The sequence below is a fragment of the Myotis yumanensis genome, unplaced genomic scaffold (genome assembly GCF_028538775.1).
Source record: "Myotis yumanensis isolate MYYU_CA2020_CCGP unplaced genomic scaffold, mMyoYum1.0.hap1 SCAF_3, whole genome shotgun sequence".
Lineage (NCBI taxonomy): Eukaryota > Metazoa > Chordata > Mammalia > Chiroptera > Vespertilionidae > Myotis > Myotis yumanensis.
Window position 1 is genome coordinate 27800390 of NW_027223754.1, and position 21377 is coordinate 27821766.

Consider the following 21377-nt stretch of genomic DNA (forward strand, 5'->3'; position numbering starts at 1 on the left):
GATAAAATGAATTAATTTGTCTTAAAAAGGCAAGTTAGTGACAGATGCCCCCCCCCCACTTCAAATTCTAAAATTCAGTTGTTCTCTCTTCTATTTAATTTTTCTCTAAATCCATGTAATGTAATGTCATGTATTAGGCACCGTGTGTGAAAGTGTCTTGCACACTGTAAGAAGGGAGTGAAAGGTGAGGCGATTCTGTTAGTGACTAAAGCTCTATTAGGTGGAGCAGCACTTCTTGTTATCCTTACATCAGAGGCCCCTGAAGGCAGGGTGGGTTCCCCTGCACCAGCATGATGCCACTCTGGCCTGTATGTCCTCAGAAATGTTCATTAGGAGATGAATGTTACACTTCAGATTCCCTTCCAATAAAGTAAGGGCTTTCTGATTCATTTTGGAGAGTGTGTTATGGATTTGTTGTTGGTGCATCTATTCAGCGGAGCCAGACACTTCCCGGTTAGATGCTTCTGCCATGGCTGGCTGGGCCTGTACTGCCCCACAACACAAGGTTGAGTTAATTACCCAGGACACCAATTTTGACTGTTTACATCCAAAAATATATATCTGACTATGACTATGAATGTAGAAAAAAAACAAACTCAAAAGAGGTTAGTTTACATCAGTGGTTCCCAAACTTATTTGGCCTACCGCCCCCTTTCCAGAAAAAATATTACTCAGCCCCTGGAAATTAATTTTTTAAAAATTTTAATAGCAGTTACTCATCACCCCCAAATGCACCTGTGGCCATCACCACCCCCCTGGATCGCTGCAGCGCCCACCGGGGGGCGGTAGCGCCCACTTTGGGAATCACTGGTTTACATTGAGCATGAAAGCTAAGAGTTGAATGTCTATGAGGTTGCTTGTGAATATATTTAATGTATCCTCTTTAGACTTGGGTACATGAAAACTGTCCCATAGATATGGGAACACAGGTCACTCAGAAGGTGTCAGTTTCCAGAAACTTATCTACATTGTGTACTTCTCCCTAAAATGGATCCATCTGTGAATACTCTTGTGGTCAAAGCTTCAAGCTATTTACCCTTTTGTACTTCTGTTTGACAGTTGCCTTATGGCATTTTTCAAAAAGCATAACTCTCACTCATAAACCTTTTCAATATTGCACAGGCGTAAAATCTGCAAGGGTAGAGAGGGGGCAGATGAAAAGTCCATTATAAATATTGATTTTAGGGGAACCCTTTTTAATGAGGGGGGAGTGCAGTTTTTCAATATTATTTTAAGGCAAAGAGAAGAAAATAAAAGTTGAGGCCCATTACTTTAAGATATTTTTGAGTTTTTTAAACCAATTTGCAGTTCATTTGGTATAACTATAGTTTTATCATTAATTTTTAACCAATATCATTTTCAAACACAGTCTTTCTCTGATAATACTCCCAGAGTGGTGCATAGTTAATTCTGTATTTGAAAGTACTTGATCTGAATATCTGCATGAAACAGTATTGCACTTGGAAAAGAGAGCCATAGCCGGGTGTTGATGGTGTCAGAATGCTGGCTGGGTAACCTCTCCCTGTGGGCACTGCAGTCTCACTGAGGAGAATTGGAAGCTATGTTATCCTCTGTACTTTCCGTGATAATTCAGGGAGCAAGGAGGGGGGAAATCATTGGAGTTTATAGATGGTTGAAAATGCAGGGGGGGGGGGGGAGAGAGAGAGAGAGAGAGAGAGAGAGAGAGAGAGAGAGAGAGAGAGAGAGAGAGAACTGACTGACTTGCGGTTACACAATGCAGGTAATGGGGAAAACTTCAGAGAACCAGGCGTGGGCTGTCAGTGACAGTGCTAAGCCTTGAACAAAATTGCATTTTATCTTCTTGAGGAGCAATCAAAAGTGAAGAACAAAGACTGAAAAGTAAATTTAGGCCAAGCTACCTTGATCTCTATAATTTACGCCATTTACTTTGCTTTCTCCTTTGAATTTGAAGACTCGTTCTGTCCTATTGAGTCTGGGTGGAGGCACTTGATTGTTGTCTAGGTCCTGGTTGAGTAGCAGGAACTTCAGTTAGAGAAAAAATTGGCAAGCTTGTAAAGCAGGGACTTTTCACCAAGGGTTCGTATCAGAGTCTCATGTAGGTGTTGGGAAATATGGGTGTACAGGTTCCTCATCTGGTTCCTCATATTGTATATTTAGAAAATAACATATAGCCATAACCAGGCATTGATAGTATCAGAATTCTTGCTGGGTAAAGTCTCACTGTGGGCACTGTCGGCCTCACTGAGGGGAACTGGAAGCTATGTTATCCTCTGATAAAATACAGTTTTATTCAAGGCTTAGCACTATCATTGACAGCCCACTTCTGATCTCTGAAGTTTTCCCATTACCATGCATTGTGTAACCACAAGTCAGTCTCTCTCTCTCTCTCTCTTTCTCTCCTGATGATTCGGTAGATCCGCGATAGAGCTAAATAATCAGTGTTTTAAAACTTTCTTGGCTGGTTCTGGTGCGTACCTGCAGACTTTCAGTTGAGACCACTATAGTAAAAGACTACGTTTTATCTAAGGACTGACTCTGGAAATATTTCTGAAAATCAACCCGTAGGTATGATCATTCTTTATTCAGACATCTGTCTTCCATTTATGCCCAGATGTATTCTTTCCTAGGGCTGCTGTAATAAAATGACCACAAACTTGATGTCTTAAAACAACAGAAATTAATTTATTTACAATTTTGGAGGCCAACCATGTGAAATCAAGGTATTTAGGAGAGAATCTATTTCCTGCCTCTTCCAACTCCCGGTGGTTGCTGGCATACCTTGGCCTGTGTCTGATCTCTAATTTTTCACATTGCCTTCTCTCCGTCATAAACTCCCTCTGCCACCTTCCTATATAGACACCACTTTAGCCCAGACACTTCCCGTCTCAAGGTCATTAACTTCATCAGGGTTCCATCCACATGACCAGTGATAGGCAAGGTCAGGGGGTCAAACCACATGACCAGCCATACACTAGGGGAGGAAAGGTCACCCTGGGGGCAAGGTCCTTGTTTTCTCAGTTTTGCCCATTGTTAGTTAGGCACTAGGGCTTTCCTTGTTGTTGACCTTTCGTACCTGGCCCATCATCCTTGCTCTGCTCAGGCCTGTCTACCTGCCTACCATTGAGGACTCTGACTTGAGTTTTTTGTATTAATAGACATGAACTACCTTGTGCTTTATATGCCATGTTTCTGTATTGAAACAATTACATATTTTTTACCAATACAGTTTGCTAAGATTGAGAGTACACTCTTTCCATTAGGTCTTCATGCCCTAGTTTCTCTTGACTGAGTTTGTGACGCTTTGGGAACATCCAAGTGCAGTTGACATGTGGATCTGAACTTCACAAGGGTTCGCATGGGCTGAAGATAACCAATAAGTTCACTCACACTTAAGAGATAAGATGAAGGAGACAGAAGTAATGAGTCGGATTACCCAAGGAGAGAGGAGGACATTCAGGAGACTCTGTGAGTGTCACAGAAAATAAGGAAGACAATATTTGACAGTATTCAGTGCTGCTGAAAGGTGAAAAGATACAGAAACACTAAAATGTGGCCTTGAATTTAGCACTGAAGGAAGCCGATGAGTCTATTGTGACCAGTTTTAATAGAGCAACAGGAATGAAAACTAGATTGCCTGAACTGAAGAGATTAAGTGGAAATAAGAATTACAGGAACATCTCTCAGAAACTTGGCTTAAAAAGAGAAGCTGAGGAACAAAGGTGATGACTGAATAGCAGAAGTGGGGTTGGGAGAGATGCGCCTGTTGGAAGCCTGTTAGGAAGGAGCCAGTAAAAGAGATGTTACTGCAGAAAGGGAAGGTATCAGAACCAGTGAGGGCTTAGCCTTGCAGAGATGTGACACTCCTTCCCTTACCATCAGGGAGAAGGAAAGAGTAGATACCAGTGCAGATGCATTTTAGGGACAATGGCAAAAAATTGAAGGAGGCTCATGAGTGAAGGCTCTGCTGATGCTTGAGATGATGACTCTCCCACGGCTTTAATTTGTGCTGTTATTTAATTTTCCCTGTTAGTGCTGGATTAGTCACATGCAAATAGAGAAGGCTGTGCAGCTCAGGAGGGTCACACTAGTGGCTAGGTCAGTGCTACGCTCTCTTTAATAGATACCCAGCCCCCTTGGCTCCAGGGATGGGCCCAATCAGGTACCTCATGTCCCAGCAACATGGATTAGTCCATGGAGAAGACAGGTGACCTAAATCACACCATTTTGGTATCTTTTCAAACTGGAGCTTGGAAAAAGCACTGTTGGTTTTCTCTTGTTGAGAAACACAAAGGTGTGAATGAGCGTTGCTTGTTGTAAACATGTTACTTGTGTAGTAAAGAAACAAGTGGAGATGTTTGGGGTAGAAAGGGGAGAAGAGTTGAGAGGAGAGGGCAGAGAATTCAGAGTGGGAAAAAGTCAGCGTGGGATTGACTGGTTGAGAGTTAAACAGATGTTAATGAGACGGGTTGAGGTAGCCGAGTGTGGGGTCCAGGCTGCACAGGAAAGGAAGTGGGTCCCGTGGTAAGTCTAGGAAATTCATTTCTTAACTAAGCTAAGAAGATAAAAAGGGTAGCAAGTTGTGGTGAGAGTATGAGAGTGTTGGATGCATTTGCAAAACAAATTTTGCTTTCTTAAGAAAAATAATGGATCATACAAAAACTGTAAAATGATTCATGAAAATCCCTTTGTAATTTTGCGATTGAAAAGGTTAAGGTAACATCCCCCTTTTAGATTTGTCCTGTCATATACACAAGGAGAGGACTGGGCTTACAATGTGGCAGGTTTGTGGAATTTTATAATGTTGTTGTTGTACCGTATGCAGCCGATTGAGTAACAAGAATTTTCTAATTTGGAATTTGGTAACTCTTTAACTAAAACATTCTTGGGGGCAGTGGGGGGAGAAAAGATTTTATTTCACGGCAGAATTGAATTTGAATGTGTTAGAAAAATTTTAGAACTTAGATATCATTTTTAACTATCTTTATGAATAGGTTTTTTTTTTCTTTACCACATTGTTAAATTACTCCGGGTAGTATTGAGTATGATGGTTTATAAAGAACCTTTAATCTCTCTTTTCAATTGTAGCTTCTCAGCCCACTGTTACTTGTGGGTTCAAAATGTCTCATATAAGTAATAGAATCCATTAAAGGCATAAATAGAATCCATTTATGCAGCGAGATTCTCTTGAGTCTTGAGTTAGGCATCTACTCTCCGCAGTTCTCTAAGTGCAGCCTCATGGACATTAGCTATGTCATAGGTTGTAGTTTTTTAGAAAATCTGAGTTTTCCCAAAACAATGTCCAATTTACAGCATGGGCTTTGTGCCTTGATTTACCCCTTATTCTAATTTGGTGTTTTACCATTTTTATATTTGAAGATATGTTTAACTATGTCCTGATAATGATGAAATGCATCCTAATTTTTAGTAGCTCTCATAATTATTCAGTAGTTAAATTAACTATTGTAGCCACACTGAAGAATTCCCAAAGTCTGTCAAGATACTGGCTAAGGATACATGTCTTGGATATTAAATAATATAAAATCTGTAACCTAAATATATTTGAACTGAACTTGGAAGTGTTTTGAATGAAAAGGGGATTCACTATTGGTGTGCAGTCTTCTGTTTACACACATGTAGACTGCCTCCTCCCGTGGACAAGACAGAGTGAAAGGCAGCGACAGGAATATGAGGCGTTTCTCCCACTGCTCTGCTACCTGGGAAACTGTCTGAACCTCCCACTTCCTCTTTTGGAAGATGATTGTTGAATGGCACTGATCCCCCTTTTTTCCATCTCAAAGTAAATGACGTCTTCGCTGCGTCTAATAGGTTCAAGTCCTTCTTTGGAGAAAAATTTTCCAACTTCATCCCTGTGTTATTATGCACCCAAGTTATCCTTTTCTTCAGTATAATTTGCTGATGTGGTTTTATATCTTAGAGATGCATTTGTGTTTTCTTTATAGCAACTTACTCAAAATTAAGAGGAGTGGCCATGAGGAGGAGTGGCCTTTCCTTGGATTGTTGTCGTAGTGGAACAGCTTGATTCCAAGGAGCATAGATGTAATGCAGAGCTAGGAGGCCTAGGGAGGTAGTCCAAAGGCCTTTGTCCAAGCCTTTAAAGCAGCCTTCTGCCTCCCCATCCACCACCGCGCACACACCAGCATCACACCACTGTGAAGCGGAATCGTAGAGTTAGACAACTAACAGCTGCTTCCGTCACTGGTATAGATGGTTTTCTATAACTGGCTCTAGTCCCCCTTCCATGTATTAAATTGTTGTGGAAATAGTTATATTTATTTAATTAATGAAAAAGTATGAGTACTCCAATATCTAAACTAGTGAAACTACAAGACCATAAGAAAAATTTTAATCATATCCTGTTTTAAAAAGGATATAAATGTATAATATTTAACTGTGGTAAAATGCAGTACAGTGGTGTGTGTTTCTGTTTCAAAATGCTGCTTACGCTGCGCATTCCTCATCTCCGCACAGGGTGGCCAGCCAAGGGGCTTGGGAGCTGCTTGCCGAATCCCTCAAGCATTTTAGGGCTTTTGTTATTGTCTGAACTCAAAATATGGAATGGAATGAAAAGAATAATCCCATCTTGTTTTCTGTCTTCACAGGCTCTCTACAACTCCATCAAGAATGAGAAGCTTGAATGGGCAGTGTAAGTATGCTGCTGTGAGCCTTTTAGTAAATGAACTGCTTGCTCTTTTCTTACTGTCTTCCTTTATGCCTTAGAGCAGCGGTTCTCAACCTGTGAGTCACGGCCCCTTTGGGGGTCGAACGACCCTTTCACAGGGGTCGCCTAAGACCATCGGAAAACACATATATAATTACATATTTTTTTGTGATTAATCACTATGCTTTAATTATGTTCAATTTGTAACAATGAAAATACATCTTGCATATCAGATATTTACATTATGATTCTTAACAGTAGCAAAATTACAGTTATGAAATAGCAACGAAAATAATTTTATGGTTGGGGGTCACCACAACATGAGGAACTGTATTAAAGGGTCGCGGCATTAGGAAGGTTGAGAACCACTGCCTTAGAGGTATCCTAGAGAAGGATTAAATGTGCATGTGCAGTTCTCATTTTACACCAATGTCTTGCTTACTTTGTTTGAAACCTTAAGTATTCCGTATCTTTTTCTTCGTACCCAGCATACTCCTATTCTAAAAGAAAATAGCATTCTAAAAGAAAATCTGATAAAATTACATGCATTCTAAAGTCCAGTATAAATGATTTTGGTACCATCCACTTATTTTGATTCTCTGTCCTATCATCATAGATCAAGGCTTTCCACTCCTATTTCCTGTGATATTAGTTATACCAGGATACTGACAGATAAGTTTGATAAATGATAGATTAAAGTAAGCTAAAAAAATGTTTAACTGTAGAATTTCCAGAAGCTTCTACAATGACAATATATATTGTGGATCTCCAAGAGGGAAATACAATTTGAAATGTTTCCTGAACCTGTTGGACAGTAAAATGTCGTGTTTCAAAGTACATCCTTTGGGAGATACTGTTCTGGATTAATTACACCTCTGTGTAGACCAACGATACCACTTTTGTTAAATTTTCATTGATCAGTGCAGCAGTCAAGGATTTTTTTATTGTTGACACTGTAACAGATATCTCCCATTTCCACCCCCTTTGCCCACCTGCACCCAGCTGCTGCCCCCCCACCTTCCTGGCAGTGGTTAAGAATTTAATCTTTACAAAATTATTGAAGACTCTTTACTAAATTTTTAATGAAGTTGTCAAGAAGTTAGGTCAAATACATTTTTAATTAGAACTATGTGTGAATTTTATTTTTTATTTTCACTCATATTGAGCATTCACAAATATTTTTCTATCGTGCAATCTAACATAGCAGTCTGCAGTGAACTTGTTTGCAGAATCATAATGTGGAGGATAATTCTTATTCGTTCATATGCACATTGGGGAAAAGCAGTTTAGCAATTGACTGCCTCTCCCTTATAATATGCTAGAAAGAACAGAAAATATCAATACCCCTTGAATTGTTTCCATTAATTGTAAGGTCATATGGTACTGTTTTGAATTAGGGATTCAAAGTATAAATTGAGACTCTAACATTTACAAGTATATGTGATGGCTTATATGTTTGTATGTCTATATAGATATCACAAGCTTCACTTAAAGCAATGTATCATTTCAAGGAAAACTCAGTAAGATTAATAAGAGTTCATAGTCTGAGAGCCAGAGTGATCTCTCTTTAATAAAAGTGGGTTTCCTAGAAAAGTTTCATAAATGATGTATGTAGAATCCAGCTGAAATAATAAAGGCATATCCCGACCTATGCAGGATATCTACTCAAGAGAAAATTAATAAAAATGAAATAGTTATAAGCATATTCACACTAGGGGAGAGGATAGTTTAAGGATTCTTTTATAAAGTTTTTAAAAATAAACAAATATACTGCTGAGGATCTGTATTGTAAAGCTAGATTTTTGACATTGAACTTTATTTATATTTATGTGTAGTGGCAATTTGGTACAAGAAAGCTTGATCTTGGGCCCTATCCATTGTGGGGAGTGGGAGATTCCCAAGAACTGGATTCTTCTATTGCCTTCTTGTCAAGTCAACAGAGCATCGTGTTCAGGAGCCCAGACCCCAGAATCAGATAGATTTGGGTTTGAATTCCAGCTCAGCTACAAAGATCTTGCTACAAAATGTATAGGATAATGTATACTTGCATGGGGAGGTATCTTGATGTTGATTTTAGAACCTTAGAAGAAATTGAATTATAAAATCATGGAATGTTATAACTGGTGGGACCTCAGAGATTTTTAGTTCATTGGTTCTCTAACTGGGTTCCGTGGAGCCCTAGGAGATAGATGGTCAGGGGCCTCCATAAGTGATGTGTGTGAGGGGAAAGGGAAGAGAACAGGGACTCGGTTCTATCTCCCACAAGCATCATGCCTCTTTCAACTGACCAGAGCAGCCCCACTATCACCTTGTTAAAATATTTATTTGGAGTTCTACTTACTGTTTCTTCTCTTACCTGACCGGCGTGGCTCAGCAGTTGAGCATCTACCCAGGAGGTCAGGGTTCGATTCCTGGTCAAGGCATATGCCCGGTTGCAGGCTGCCCCGGTTGCAGGCTCAATCCCCAATGGGGAGTGTGCAGGAGGAAGCCGATAATTGATTCTCTCTCATCATTGATGTTTCTATTTCCCTCTCCCTTCCTCTCTAAAAACAATAAAAATATATATATATTTTTAATATATATATATGTATATATATATATATATATATATATATTTACATTTCTCTTCTTAAAGGTATCTGTACTTAAATTTTGTTTTGAAAAGTTCTACTTCAGTCCAGTGTTCTCATTTCACATACGAAGAAAATGAAGTAAAAGCATTCTGGAACAGGTCAGAAGTTAGTGTCGTGGCAGAGTCAGGATTTGTTCCACAGGTGCCCTGGGTCCCATGGCAGCACCACGTTGCCTCGCTTCTCTGTGGCCACATACACAGAATGTCTTGACTGGGCAGCGATCATGTCTGAACGTCTCTATGCCAGCTTCTGATACAGTGTGAATTAGGAGAGTTTTATATTAAATTTTTTATCTCATTAAATGCTCCTAGAATTACTGGTATTCTTCCCCCAGGCAGGTTAGGTAGCTAAGATCGTTCATTCCACAATCAGTCTTTAAGCAGCCGCTTCTGCGCCTGGACCGTGCTGTGTCCTAGATACAAATATGAAAAGACAGCTTCTCTGCCTAATGAGAACACGGTGTGCGGGTGGGTGGGAGGGGGTGGACTGTACAAAGAGGAAAACATAAGAACTGTAGGGAAGAGTGCAATGAGCTAAACTGCCTTGCGGAAGGTCTCAGCTCCCTCATGCGGGACAATGACCATTTCTTCCCCAGACCCTTTGCTCAGTCGTTTATTATTCAGAAAGCATCTATTTGTTGAACTACTCTGTACTAGGCAGTATGCTGGAAATACGGAGAGAACAAAAGTATGTAAGGCATTACGGCATTTTCCTTGGCCTTAAAAGTGTTACAGCTTAATGCAAATGACAGGGGAGGAAGGTAAGGAGTGGTTTCTCTCTGATTAGGATGGGATGGGGTGAGGTGAGTGACAGTGAATGTAAGAGCTTGCATTGTTAGACTTGTTAAATTTAGCTACATAAGGATCTTCAGAGAATATAACAATTAACAGGAAAAGGGAAATAAGTACAGTATTATTCATTAGGAAAATTAACTGTCTTCTCTTGTTTATTGCTGTTATTGCACATTAGTATTTAGGAATTGTAAGAAATCTTTCTCCCCGTGGTTTTTTAAAATATTAAAAATTTATGTATCCAGCCTCACTTTAATTAAGACACAATAACACTGGTTTTAAATAATGTATTTCCGAGATCCCCCCCCCTCCCCCGCTTCCCTCAACCTCTGGGTCTCTACGGCATTTGCTTTGCATATTATCATTATGCAGTTATTCTCTTTATCTCTGGATAAGCATTTTTATAACCTTGCATCATGGAATAATATTTGCTATTTTATATTACCCTATAACTCATTTTACAAGAGCAGTTTATAATCTTTATCACCTTTGCTTCTAAATTAAATTGTTTTCTGTCTGCCCTCACATATCAAACTGTCCTGGCTAATTAGTTGAGATGGTGTCACTTTGGGATCTTTCTGTCTTTCAGATCACGTGTTATGAAAGCCCACACTTTAAAAAGTGTGGTTTTAAATGCCAACAGTTCATTGTTTGATTTCTTTATCCTTTTTTGTTGTTGTTGTTGTTAGGAAATTTCGTTATGGCTGGGTTTTTTTCAGGAGACCAATGCTGCCATTTATTGGCTGACTTTAGGAAGCAGGGAGAGCTCTCCAAATATTTCCTCCCTCTTCACCGTTATTATGTGTAATGCTGCCTGGGAGTGTGAGAGCGTGTACCTGTGTTTACATCTCTGTGTATTGTTGGAGAATGACACATAAAGGCAATGGAGTGACCAGTACTTTTTATTTCACATGGCAATTTAATTTTTTATCCAATCCAAGGGTCTGAATCTGAAATTGACAACTACTTCCAGAGTCTCTTTGCTATGCAGTCCCCGGGGGGGGGGGGGGGGGGGGGGAGTCTTTTTCCAATGAAAGAACCCTTTAGAACTTTTACTTCCATTACTTAGTCCCTTTTCATATTTTATATAACTCAGTGTTGACTCTGATTTTATTTTAAGTGATAATATATATCAATTAAAATGTAGTCTCAAGTGTTGCTCTACAGGGAATGACCATCTCAAAAGTCATAGTTAAAAGAAAACTCAGTCCTAGTTAAAAGAAAAGCAAGCAAGAGTTTTTAAGTTTTCTTTACCATTTCCTCTTTGTTATAATTCTCCCTGATCTTTTCTTTGCCAACATCAGAGCCCTCCAGGAAGAAAAATTAAAATTCCCTATCTATACCTTTTATATTTGACCTTGTATCCTAAAGAAAAGGGTGTTTCTTTGTCTTATTTTAAAATATTTTTACCTTGAGGTGAAATTATTTTATTTCCATAGAAAAAGATAAATCGTGGTGATTCATTTTTACAATGATTAATTCTGTTAAATTACTTTATTATCCTAATGCCCTGGTGAATTTAGATATATGAAATTGTTAATCAGGATAGTGTTTCTTAATAGCAGATATAGATCAATGAAAACTTCTTACTCAAGTCATTTTGGGTTCAGACATTTTTGTGGCATTTTGATCCAAGAAGTCCAAAAGTAATTCTCATTTTAAACTTCGAAATAGCCACTTGTAGGTTGATAATTACTACCAAAACACTAAGACAATGAGAAGTTGCTAAAAGTTGGGCAGTAGTTGCAGATATAATGGATATAGTAAATATATAAAGAAAAATTTGAGAGTGTGGGGAAGGAGGTAGGAGGGTTGGCATTAGGAGTTATTGGTAGAAAGGGAACTAACCATGGAAAAATAATAAAACTTTAAGATATTTGACTATAAAGAATGAATAAAACTCAGTTCTGTATTGGAGGTGCTCATGTTATTAAACATTTTCTAGATATGCATTGTGCCTCATGAAAATACTAAAAAAAAAAAATAGAATAAGATTTAACATTCCCACCATCGTTTCTATATATTAGATTATCCTCACATGTCTAACATGGAAAATATACTACATCATACTGGACTCTTGGTAAAATCATTCTAGTGTTAATATTACATGGAATTCGCAAATTTAGAAGATAAATTTAGGAGACAATTTATATGGATATTATGTAAGGGTACATCTAAATATATGTAGTGGATGTGTAAAGGATATTATTGGTTTGATTGTTCTGTTTATAAATTCAGTGAAAAGCATTAAATATTTGATAGAGAAAAACAAAGAGAGAAATTCCCTAGTTATGAAAAATGATCATTAACTTGAAGGAGACTTTGAGTTAAAGAATTGATATCACTTAAAAATTCATTAGCTAAAAATGATATTGAATGCGGATCGATCTCCTGGGTTTTGGTGTTTAAAGGAAGAAATATTTCAGGGTTGAGAATTGGGGGAGATTTTCTCACACGTATCTATGAAATGTCATTTTATTAAGAATCTGAATCATAGCTCACACCTAACTTTTAATCTCTTTAAGTACCTAGTTTTCTTGGCCATCTCAAGAATGCTGAACTCAGGTATATAGGAAGCGGGAAAGAATTTGCCGTCCAATTCTTAGCTTTAAAAGTTTAGGTTTAAAAAAAGAAAATGTGCTTTCACTGTGAGTGGCCTCTCAAAGCTGAGATTGAGATGGATACTTAGAATTTTTAAGGATTTTATTTTTACAACAGTTTTAATATCCACAAAGATAATGATGAAAGTGATATAATTTATAAATATTGTTATCTTTAACTTCCAAATATGCAGAGCAGACAGGTTGGTGAGCAGATGGAATGCAATTATGTTAGTAGTCTACTTGTCCCAGAGCAGTTTTAGAATCACTGAGGTGCAGTGAGTTATGAGACTGGGATATAAGAAAATGGTTTTGTTTCCGAATATGCTGATGACTTAGAATTTTATTATCTTAGCAGTTGCTAAGTCTTTGATTTTTGTTAGAGAATGACACAAGAAGAAAACCTAATATAGTTACTAAATGACGCATAAACACAGGCAGTGGCTAATATAATGCCTTGAATATTTTAGACCAGCGGTTGCCAACCTATTGGACCCCGTGGACCACCGTTTGGCAACCGCTGTTTTAGACAATAGTTACTTGGATTTCTTTGAGCATTTTTTATGTGTACATTGGGATATACACACATATATACATTTTCAGAGGTGAGGAAAATTTCACCTCATACCAATAATACTGGAAGAAATTATTTTTAGTTGCCCATTAAAAATTCCCTAGTAGAACTTTTGGAAGCATGTAACATCTGGCTTGACCCCAGTGTACTCCCAAGAACTTTTTAAAAAAGCATGTTAACATCTACGGTCAAGTTTTTCTTAGTTTGTAAAATATACTACAGTCATTCTACATATAGTCAGATCCTTATTTCAGGAGCCAAGTTACTAGTCTGTTTCTTACTTGCGTCTGGCAACGTTCATCATTAAAGGACTAATGATGGAGCTTGGAATTTTTCATAAAAGCATATTCTGTTTTTTACAGTTAAAATGCCTGTGTCAGAATAAGGTATTTTCAGAAAATAAAATGTATTTCCTGTTTTCATCAGAACTTTTAAATTTATTTTTGGTAAGTATCAAAGACAGAAATATATATAATTGATCTCAGAGAGGGAGAGAGAAAGAGAGAGAGAGAGAGAGAGAGAGAGAGAGAGAGAGAGAGACATCAATGATGAGAGAGAATCATTGGTCAGCTGCCTCCTGCATCCCCTGATTTGGGATCGAGCCTACAACCCGGGCATGTGCCCTGACTGGGAATCAAACCATGACCTCCTGGTTCCTAGGTCGACACTTAGCCACTCAGCCATGCCAGCCAGGCAAGATCCGTTTTAAACTCATTCTGCTTTGTGGCATAATATGATGTGATATAATAAAAACCCCATGACAAGTGAACACATTTTTAATATGTTTATTCTTCACTTTATTTTCTACCTGATCACAGTATTGGAATATTCAACTTAGTGTTCTGTTCCTACACTCAACCACTAAGGTCATTTTTTAAAAAAACAGATTTATTGAGGTATAATTTATATACTATAAAATTCACCCACATAAGTGTCCAATTTTAAAGTTTTGGGTCATTTTGCAGATTTGCGTAACAATCACCACAATCCATCACCCCATTACTGTCATTCCATAAAGATTCATTGTGCTTGTGATTCAACGTAGCTGTGAACAACCCCAAAGAGGTCTGTTAGTTACCACTTAACATGGGTCCTGCCTGTGTAAGGTTCACCTGTCTGAGCCTTGGTTTTTCACTGAGGTGGTAACATCTACCTTTTTAGGGTGGTTGTAAGATTAGGAAATTAAGTTATTACCTTCATGGTTATAATGTTTCGAGGTTCAGGATGGAGTTTAGTATCTGACTCATACCCCCACTCCTGTCTTTAATATTCTGGCTAGAGGAGTACTGAATGAAATGAAGTCAAATATTTATTTGTTCTATAGCCCACAGTGCAAGATGCCCTAGGAAAGTTAGATGGAGAATACAGTGGGGGTCTGAGTGACTGCCAAGCCTGCTGAGCCCAACCCACCTGACTTGCATATGGACTGAGAAACCAGAATGACAGAAGCAGAGAGAAGCCTGACCCACTGGGTTTGTCACATAGAATGCTTCCCTTCCCCCCACCTTACTACCACCTTACTAAAAGCCTATTGATAGCAGACCCTTCTGCTCAGTACATTGTCTCTGACTATCAAGAGGAAATTATAAGGATTCTAAGCATGGTTTGGAGAGAGATGAACATCAGAACTAGACTCATATATAACAAGGATTTGGAATTCTCAGACCAGAAATTTAAAGCAGCTATGATTAACATGCCAAGGACTCTAATGAATACAGTAGACAGCATGAAAGAACAGATGGGCAATGCAAGCTGGCAATGGAAATTCTAAGAGAATCAAAAAAGAAATGCTAGAGATCAAAAAACTGTAACAGAAGAGAAGAATGCTTTTGATGGGCTCATTAGTAGACTGGACACATCTGAGAAGAGAATCTCTGAGCTTAAGAATATGTCAATAGACATATGAAAAGATGCTCAACTTCACTAATCAGTAGAGAAATGCAAATTAAAACCACAATGAGATATCACCTTACACCTGTCAGAATGGCTATCAATAAATCAACAAACAACCTGGATGACTCTTTGGGACATTATGCTAAGTGAAATGAGCCAGCCACAGATAATGTATGATTCCCTTACATGAGTACCTAGAATACTCAAATTCATAGAGACAGAGTGGGATAGTCATTGCCAGTGGTTGAGGGAGGAGGGAATGAGAAGTTGTTATTTAATAGCTATAAAATTTCAGTCTGGGATGATGAAAAATTCTGGAGATGGTTGGTAGTTTTGGTTTCGCAGCAATGTGAATGTACTTAATGCCACAGAACTGTGCTACGTATTTTAAAATGGTTAAAATGATAGATTTTATGTTACATATTTTACTAACAATACAAAAAAGACATGTACATATAAATGTGACTGCTGGAAGTGCCCTCTTCACTTTTCCTGTCTGGTGAACTTGAACTTATCTTTATTGCCCAACTCCAGTACCACATTCCTAAGTGATGAGTTTGCAGGTTGAGTAATATTTCAGCTCTGCTCCAAAAAATGTTTCTTTTTAACTGTCATTTCCCACCTCCACCTCTCCCCCCCCCACACACACACACACAAAAGCCCAACAATTTATTTTTAGTATTTGAATTCCACATAACAGGCCCTTCAAGTTAACTTAATGTTTGAGTTTGGAGGGTGCTCGCTTAACAACTTCGTTATGACTGAAACCCCGCTGTAATGAGACTTGCCAGATGGGGTATTTCATGGTCTGCTTAGTGGCAGGGTCACTGTTACAGTATTCAGCTTTTGTAAACTTTAGGAAGCAGCTGCTTTTCATTCTTTGTGGAATTACAGTGAAATAGAAGATTCAGATGGATTTGTATGACTCCTTATCTAATACTTTTTGCTTAAAAGTAAAAGCACCTGTCATGAGTAAGGCAGAATGTGGGAAATTCGTGATTTACAGCTGCCCTTTAGAAAGAACAGAGAAGTGGAAAGGTCCCCCCACGGCCAGCATGAGAGCTTTGTCATTCTCCAAGGGAACCGCATCGTGGTGGAGTGGACTTGGACTGCCCAGTGAATGACACACTTGATCACCGAGAGAGCAGACTGGTGTGAGAAGTGTTTGGGGGAATTTTGTAGGTGGTAAGGTGGTGAGATGTCTGAAATCTCAGTAGAATAGACTTTACTAGGAATCTTTTCAAGTGTACAGAATATTTGTGTATGAGTCATTCTTTTCACAATCAAGACAGAGAGCTCTGCTGGTCTTCTCTATTGTGCTTTAACGAAGTCCTTCGTATTGTCACTCTGAAAATGCCTCAGTGGATCAGGGTACACAGGAAAACCCTAGTAAAGGGGCTGTTTTTTATAGAAATGAGTTAACTTATCTATGGAATTATTTTTATCAGTATGCTGTGTTAATTTTTATCTGATTTAATATATAGTGGAAACAGCCTCCAAATGACATTTATGATGTCTCTAAAAACAGTAAAACCCTACGATGATGCAATAAAAAATAATGCAAATTAAGGTTTAACATGATTGGTTCCCATTCTCTGCCATTTCCAAGTCTCAAATGGAGCCAGACAAAAGTTCTTGGGACTGAGGAGATGTGGGGAGAAGGGCAGGAATAAAAGGGAAGGGAGTGCGAGGGCAGGGGGTTGCAACCAGGGAAGGAGAAGGTCCTCACAGTATTGTTTCTGATGTCGCTCCCATCCTGGAAGTCCCAGCCATCACACACTGATGTGTATTTAAGCCCAAACGACAGCCATCACCAGATGTTGCAAACCTGCATCTCTGTCCAGGGTAGATTTTTACTCTCAGAGGCTGACAAGGTCATTTCATTAATCTTCAACATTCACAATATCAAGAATATCTGCTTTGCAGGATTCAGTATTTTCACTATATGTCAGCGTTTTACTGAGTTGTACTCTGTTGAACATTTCTCCAATTATTATCCTACTAGTGGCCCGGTCACGAATCCGTGCACTTTGAAAGGAAATTAATTAGAAGAAATATTTTAATATCGCAATTTGCCCTTTCTCTATAATAGAAGAGTCAGCCAAATTCACGATCGACAATGACAGATTGAAACACAAGCATGTGATTGGTGCCAGGGAGAGCTTTATATGTATTGCGCATGCACGAGTCAAATTAGCCTTTTATAAATATAATAAACTTGCTTAATTAGACCTGCTTTCTGATTTAGCTAAACTTTTTACAGCCCAGTGAAGCACCCCAACTTCTCTTTCAGGTAATTGTCAGCAACATAGCAGTAAATATCAACATGAAGCAGGTCATTATTGTAGATCATGCAGGGAGAACAAAGGGTAAAATATTTAACTGTGGCAGTGTTTGACTATATTCTGCGCAGTGAGAAAATCTGAAGTCATTTTCAAGGTCCACCATTTCTTCTTTTCAGTCGGGTCAAGTTTCTAAGCTTTCTTAATCTCTGTTTTCTGGCTGATGAAAAGAAAATAGGATTCCACTGAGTTTCCTATCTACCTACTCCTTGGTGCTGGCCAGTGCACATCATGGCAGCTCCTGCATTGGGCGTTTGCCCCCTGGTGGTCAGTTGGACATCCTTAGCACTGCCGTGGAGGCAGAAGAGGCTTCCGCCACCGCAGCTGCGTTCCCCAGCCATGAGCCCGGCTTCTGGCTAAGCAGCGCTCCCCCTGTGGATGCGCACTGACCACCAGGGGGCAGCTCCTACATTGAGCATCTGCCCCCCTGGTGGTCAGTGCACATCATAGCGACCGGTCATTCCTCCATTTGGTCTATTTGCATATTAGCCTTTTATTATATAGGCTAGATTATTGTCTTTGGGTCTTAATATTCCAATGTCATAAATATACAAGCATTTCTAACAAGAACCCTGTTAAAAGAAATGTAATGCATGCCACACATGTAATTTAAAAATTTTAGGAGCTACATTATAAAAATAAAAAGAAACAGGAAAATTAATTTTGTAATGTACTTTTTATTTAACCCAGAGTATCAAAAATACTATCATTTCAATATGTAATCATTTAAAAAATATTGAAATAGATTTTTTTGTACTAAGTCTTGAAATCTGGTATATATTTTTTCACTTACTGCACATCTTAATTAGGACTATCCACTTTTTTCTATTTTTTTATTATTTTAAATACTCACCTGAGGATATGTTCATTGATTTTACTTAGAGAGAAGGGAAGAGAGAGAGAGAGAAAAACAACCATTGGTTGCCTCCCGTACACTCTGTGACCGGGGATCTTCACAACCTAGCCATGTGCCCCAACCAGGAATTGAACCCACAAGCTTTCTGTATAAGGACCCTACTCCAACCAACTGAGCCACACCAGCCAGGGCTGGATTATTCACATTTTAAGTTCTCAATAACCTTATGTGACTAGCCTACTTGATAGAAATCCCAATGGCAAAGCTAGAAAAATTTGAGCAACCAATTAAATAATATTACTGTTTGATCATAACTAAAGAAAAATTTAAATATTTTCCATACTTACAGAAAAGTTTCAATTAGTAATGTAGGAGAAATGAAGGAAATTAAATCACCATTAGATTACCACAACAGTAATTGTCACAGAAAGATTCACTAATTAATACTAAAATTACTGATCAGAAGTTTAAAAAGAAAGAGGATATTTTCATGGTCATAAAATATCTCCCCCAAATCATGTATAAAGAAAAGTAATAATTTGACAGTATAGAAATGTGCTAGATACTACCTTAATCAAGTGATCAAGGTTAATGAAACATCTGATGCATTGAGAAGGTACATCACTTAATGGCATCCTTCCCAAAAATATGTATCCTCGATCTCATTATGAGAAAACATCAAACAAATCTAAATTGGGAATATTCTACAAAATAACTGACCAGTACCCTTCAAACTGTCGTGGTCATGAAGGACAAGGAAAGACCTGGCTGGAGGAGACGTGAGAACTGAACGCACTGTGGGATAATGAATAGGAACCTAGAACAGAAAAATATTAATGAAAAAACTGCTAAAATCTGATTAAGTCAAGTTTAATTCATCATTTTGTAATGTTAATTTTTTTGTTTTGAAACTTTTACAATAGCTATATATGAAGTTAACATTGGGGGAACAGTGTGATTGGCATATGGGAATCCTATGTAGTATATTTGTAAATCTAAAATTATCTCAAAATAAAATTAAAAGTAAAATATAGATGTCTTAAGTACAGTGTTATTTTTATATATCTCACAATTACTCATCAAATACCAGTGGAGGAAAAAAAGGCTATTTTTTCTCTAATCACCAAATAGACACTTCTGATGGTTATTAATTGTGTGGTTTATTTTAAACATATTTTAAACATATTGGTGGTTACTTTGGTTTAAATTTTAATAAAAGTTTCAATAATAAAAGTGTAACAAACAGTGAAACCAATGTTAATTCAGAAAATTAAAACGGGAACTGAGACAAATGCTCTATTACTGTGCTCTGTTTCCCGGCAGTATATCAGAGCTTATTAACTTTCTTCTGCTCTTCCCTCCTCTGTAGTAAGTGATTGTAGCCATCCATTTTCTCCTTACATATAAAGTGATTACAATCTCAAGCATGGCTGATAGGGTGCCCCCTACTTTCATGACTATTCGGAAAATAGTAGCTATTAGATGCCAACTCACTGTGCATGGTGCCACTATCCTAACCCACTGATAGCTTTACCTGGGGTTTGATATTTGAGGTTAACCTGGTTATTGGCAGATATAAATGCTATTCATCGGATTTATAATTATTTGTTGTATTCTATATGCTTGGTGTTATGCTACCACATGCAGATACCAAAAATCAATATCACGATTTCTGCAGAGAACTTCCACTCAATTGAAGACAAACATGAAGGCACTGTAGTGGGTGGAAAGAGCAGAGGCTTCAGAGGTTTTCAATCATATCCTCACTATCTCTATCATTAATTACTAGATCTGTATCTTTGGTATTTATTTCAACTCTGAGTCTGTTTCCTTATCTCAATATAGACTACTAATCTCAGACTTACAAGATTGTCATGGTCATTAATATCTGGCACAGAGGAGACACTTAGTAAATTATAGATGTTATTACATGGTTGTTATTCAAGCTGTTAAGCCATTAGAAAACACGATCATTGCCCAGCCGGCATGGCTTCATAGTTGAACATCAACCTATGAACCAGGAGTTCAGGGTTTGATTCCCAGTCAGGGTACATGCCTGGGTTGCAGGCTCAATCCCCAATGTGGGGCATGCAGGAGGCAGCCAATAAATAATCTTCTCTCATCATTGGTGTTTCTATCTCTCCCTCTTCCTTCCTCTCTGAAATCAATAAAAATATATTTAAAAAAGAAAACAATCATTTGTTATATTAAATAACTTTGTTTGTTGAAATATTGTGGTAGGTGCTCAATCTTGGTGTTTTTTTTCCCTTTAGAGATGATGAAGAGAAAAAAAAGTCTCCATCGGAAGGTACTGATGAAAAGGCTAATGGAACACACCCAAAGACCATCAGTCGTATTGGGAGCACTACCAACCCATTCTTGGACATTCCTCACGACCCAAACGCCACTGTGTACAAAAGTGGGTTCTTGGCTCGGAAAATTCATGCAGATATGGATGGAAAGAAGAGTAAGCATCATTTCTTGTCATTTTCTATTTCATTTATTTTGTCTTTAGGCTCAAGATTTCAAGTGAATTTATATGAAGTAAAGTCAAAGATGAAGGAAAATTATATTACATTGATCTAGAAAAGTATTTTTATTAAAGTTTGATAAAACCTCTAAACCTAAGTCAGAAATCCACTGTGGTACTTGGTCTTCTCCAAGTAGAATTATAGAACTTCAGAAATGGAAGGCTTTATCCTTTTCCAACTTTTTGTTCATTTATTCTTGCTTTCAACAAATAATGTTGAGTACCTACTATGTGCTAGGCATCAAAAAATATAGTAGTGATTAGGATGGACAAGGTCCCTTCTCTATGGCATTTACATTTCTGGTGGTTAAGGGAAAGGTTGAACTAATAACACAAAGAATAGCCAATGAAATAAAATCCCAGAGGCAAGGCGGGGAGGGGAAAGAATTGAGAGATCCAAGCACATTTGGAAGAATTGGCCTTTGAGGAAGATGGACAGGTGCAACGTAGGCGAACATGGCATAGTTGGGAAACTGAAGGAGTCCCATCTGATGGCT

The 21377-nt window shown here is 38.1% G+C and overlaps 1 protein-coding gene across 8 annotated transcripts in view; it reads left to right on the top strand.

Annotated features, from left to right (window-relative positions):
* Nucleotides 1-21377, top strand: part of PSD3 (pleckstrin and Sec7 domain containing 3) — a 429912-nt gene that overhangs the window by 329197 nt on the left and 79338 nt on the right. For all 8 annotated transcript variants that reach the window (XM_070408519.1, XM_070408520.1, XM_070408522.1 and 5 more), the window contains 2 exons: nucleotides 6603-6646; nucleotides 20624-20817. In XM_070408519.1, the coding sequence (XP_070264620.1) occupies nucleotides 6603-6646; nucleotides 20624-20817 (238 nt within the window). The remainder of the gene's footprint in view (nucleotides 1-6602; nucleotides 6647-20623; nucleotides 20818-21377) is intronic.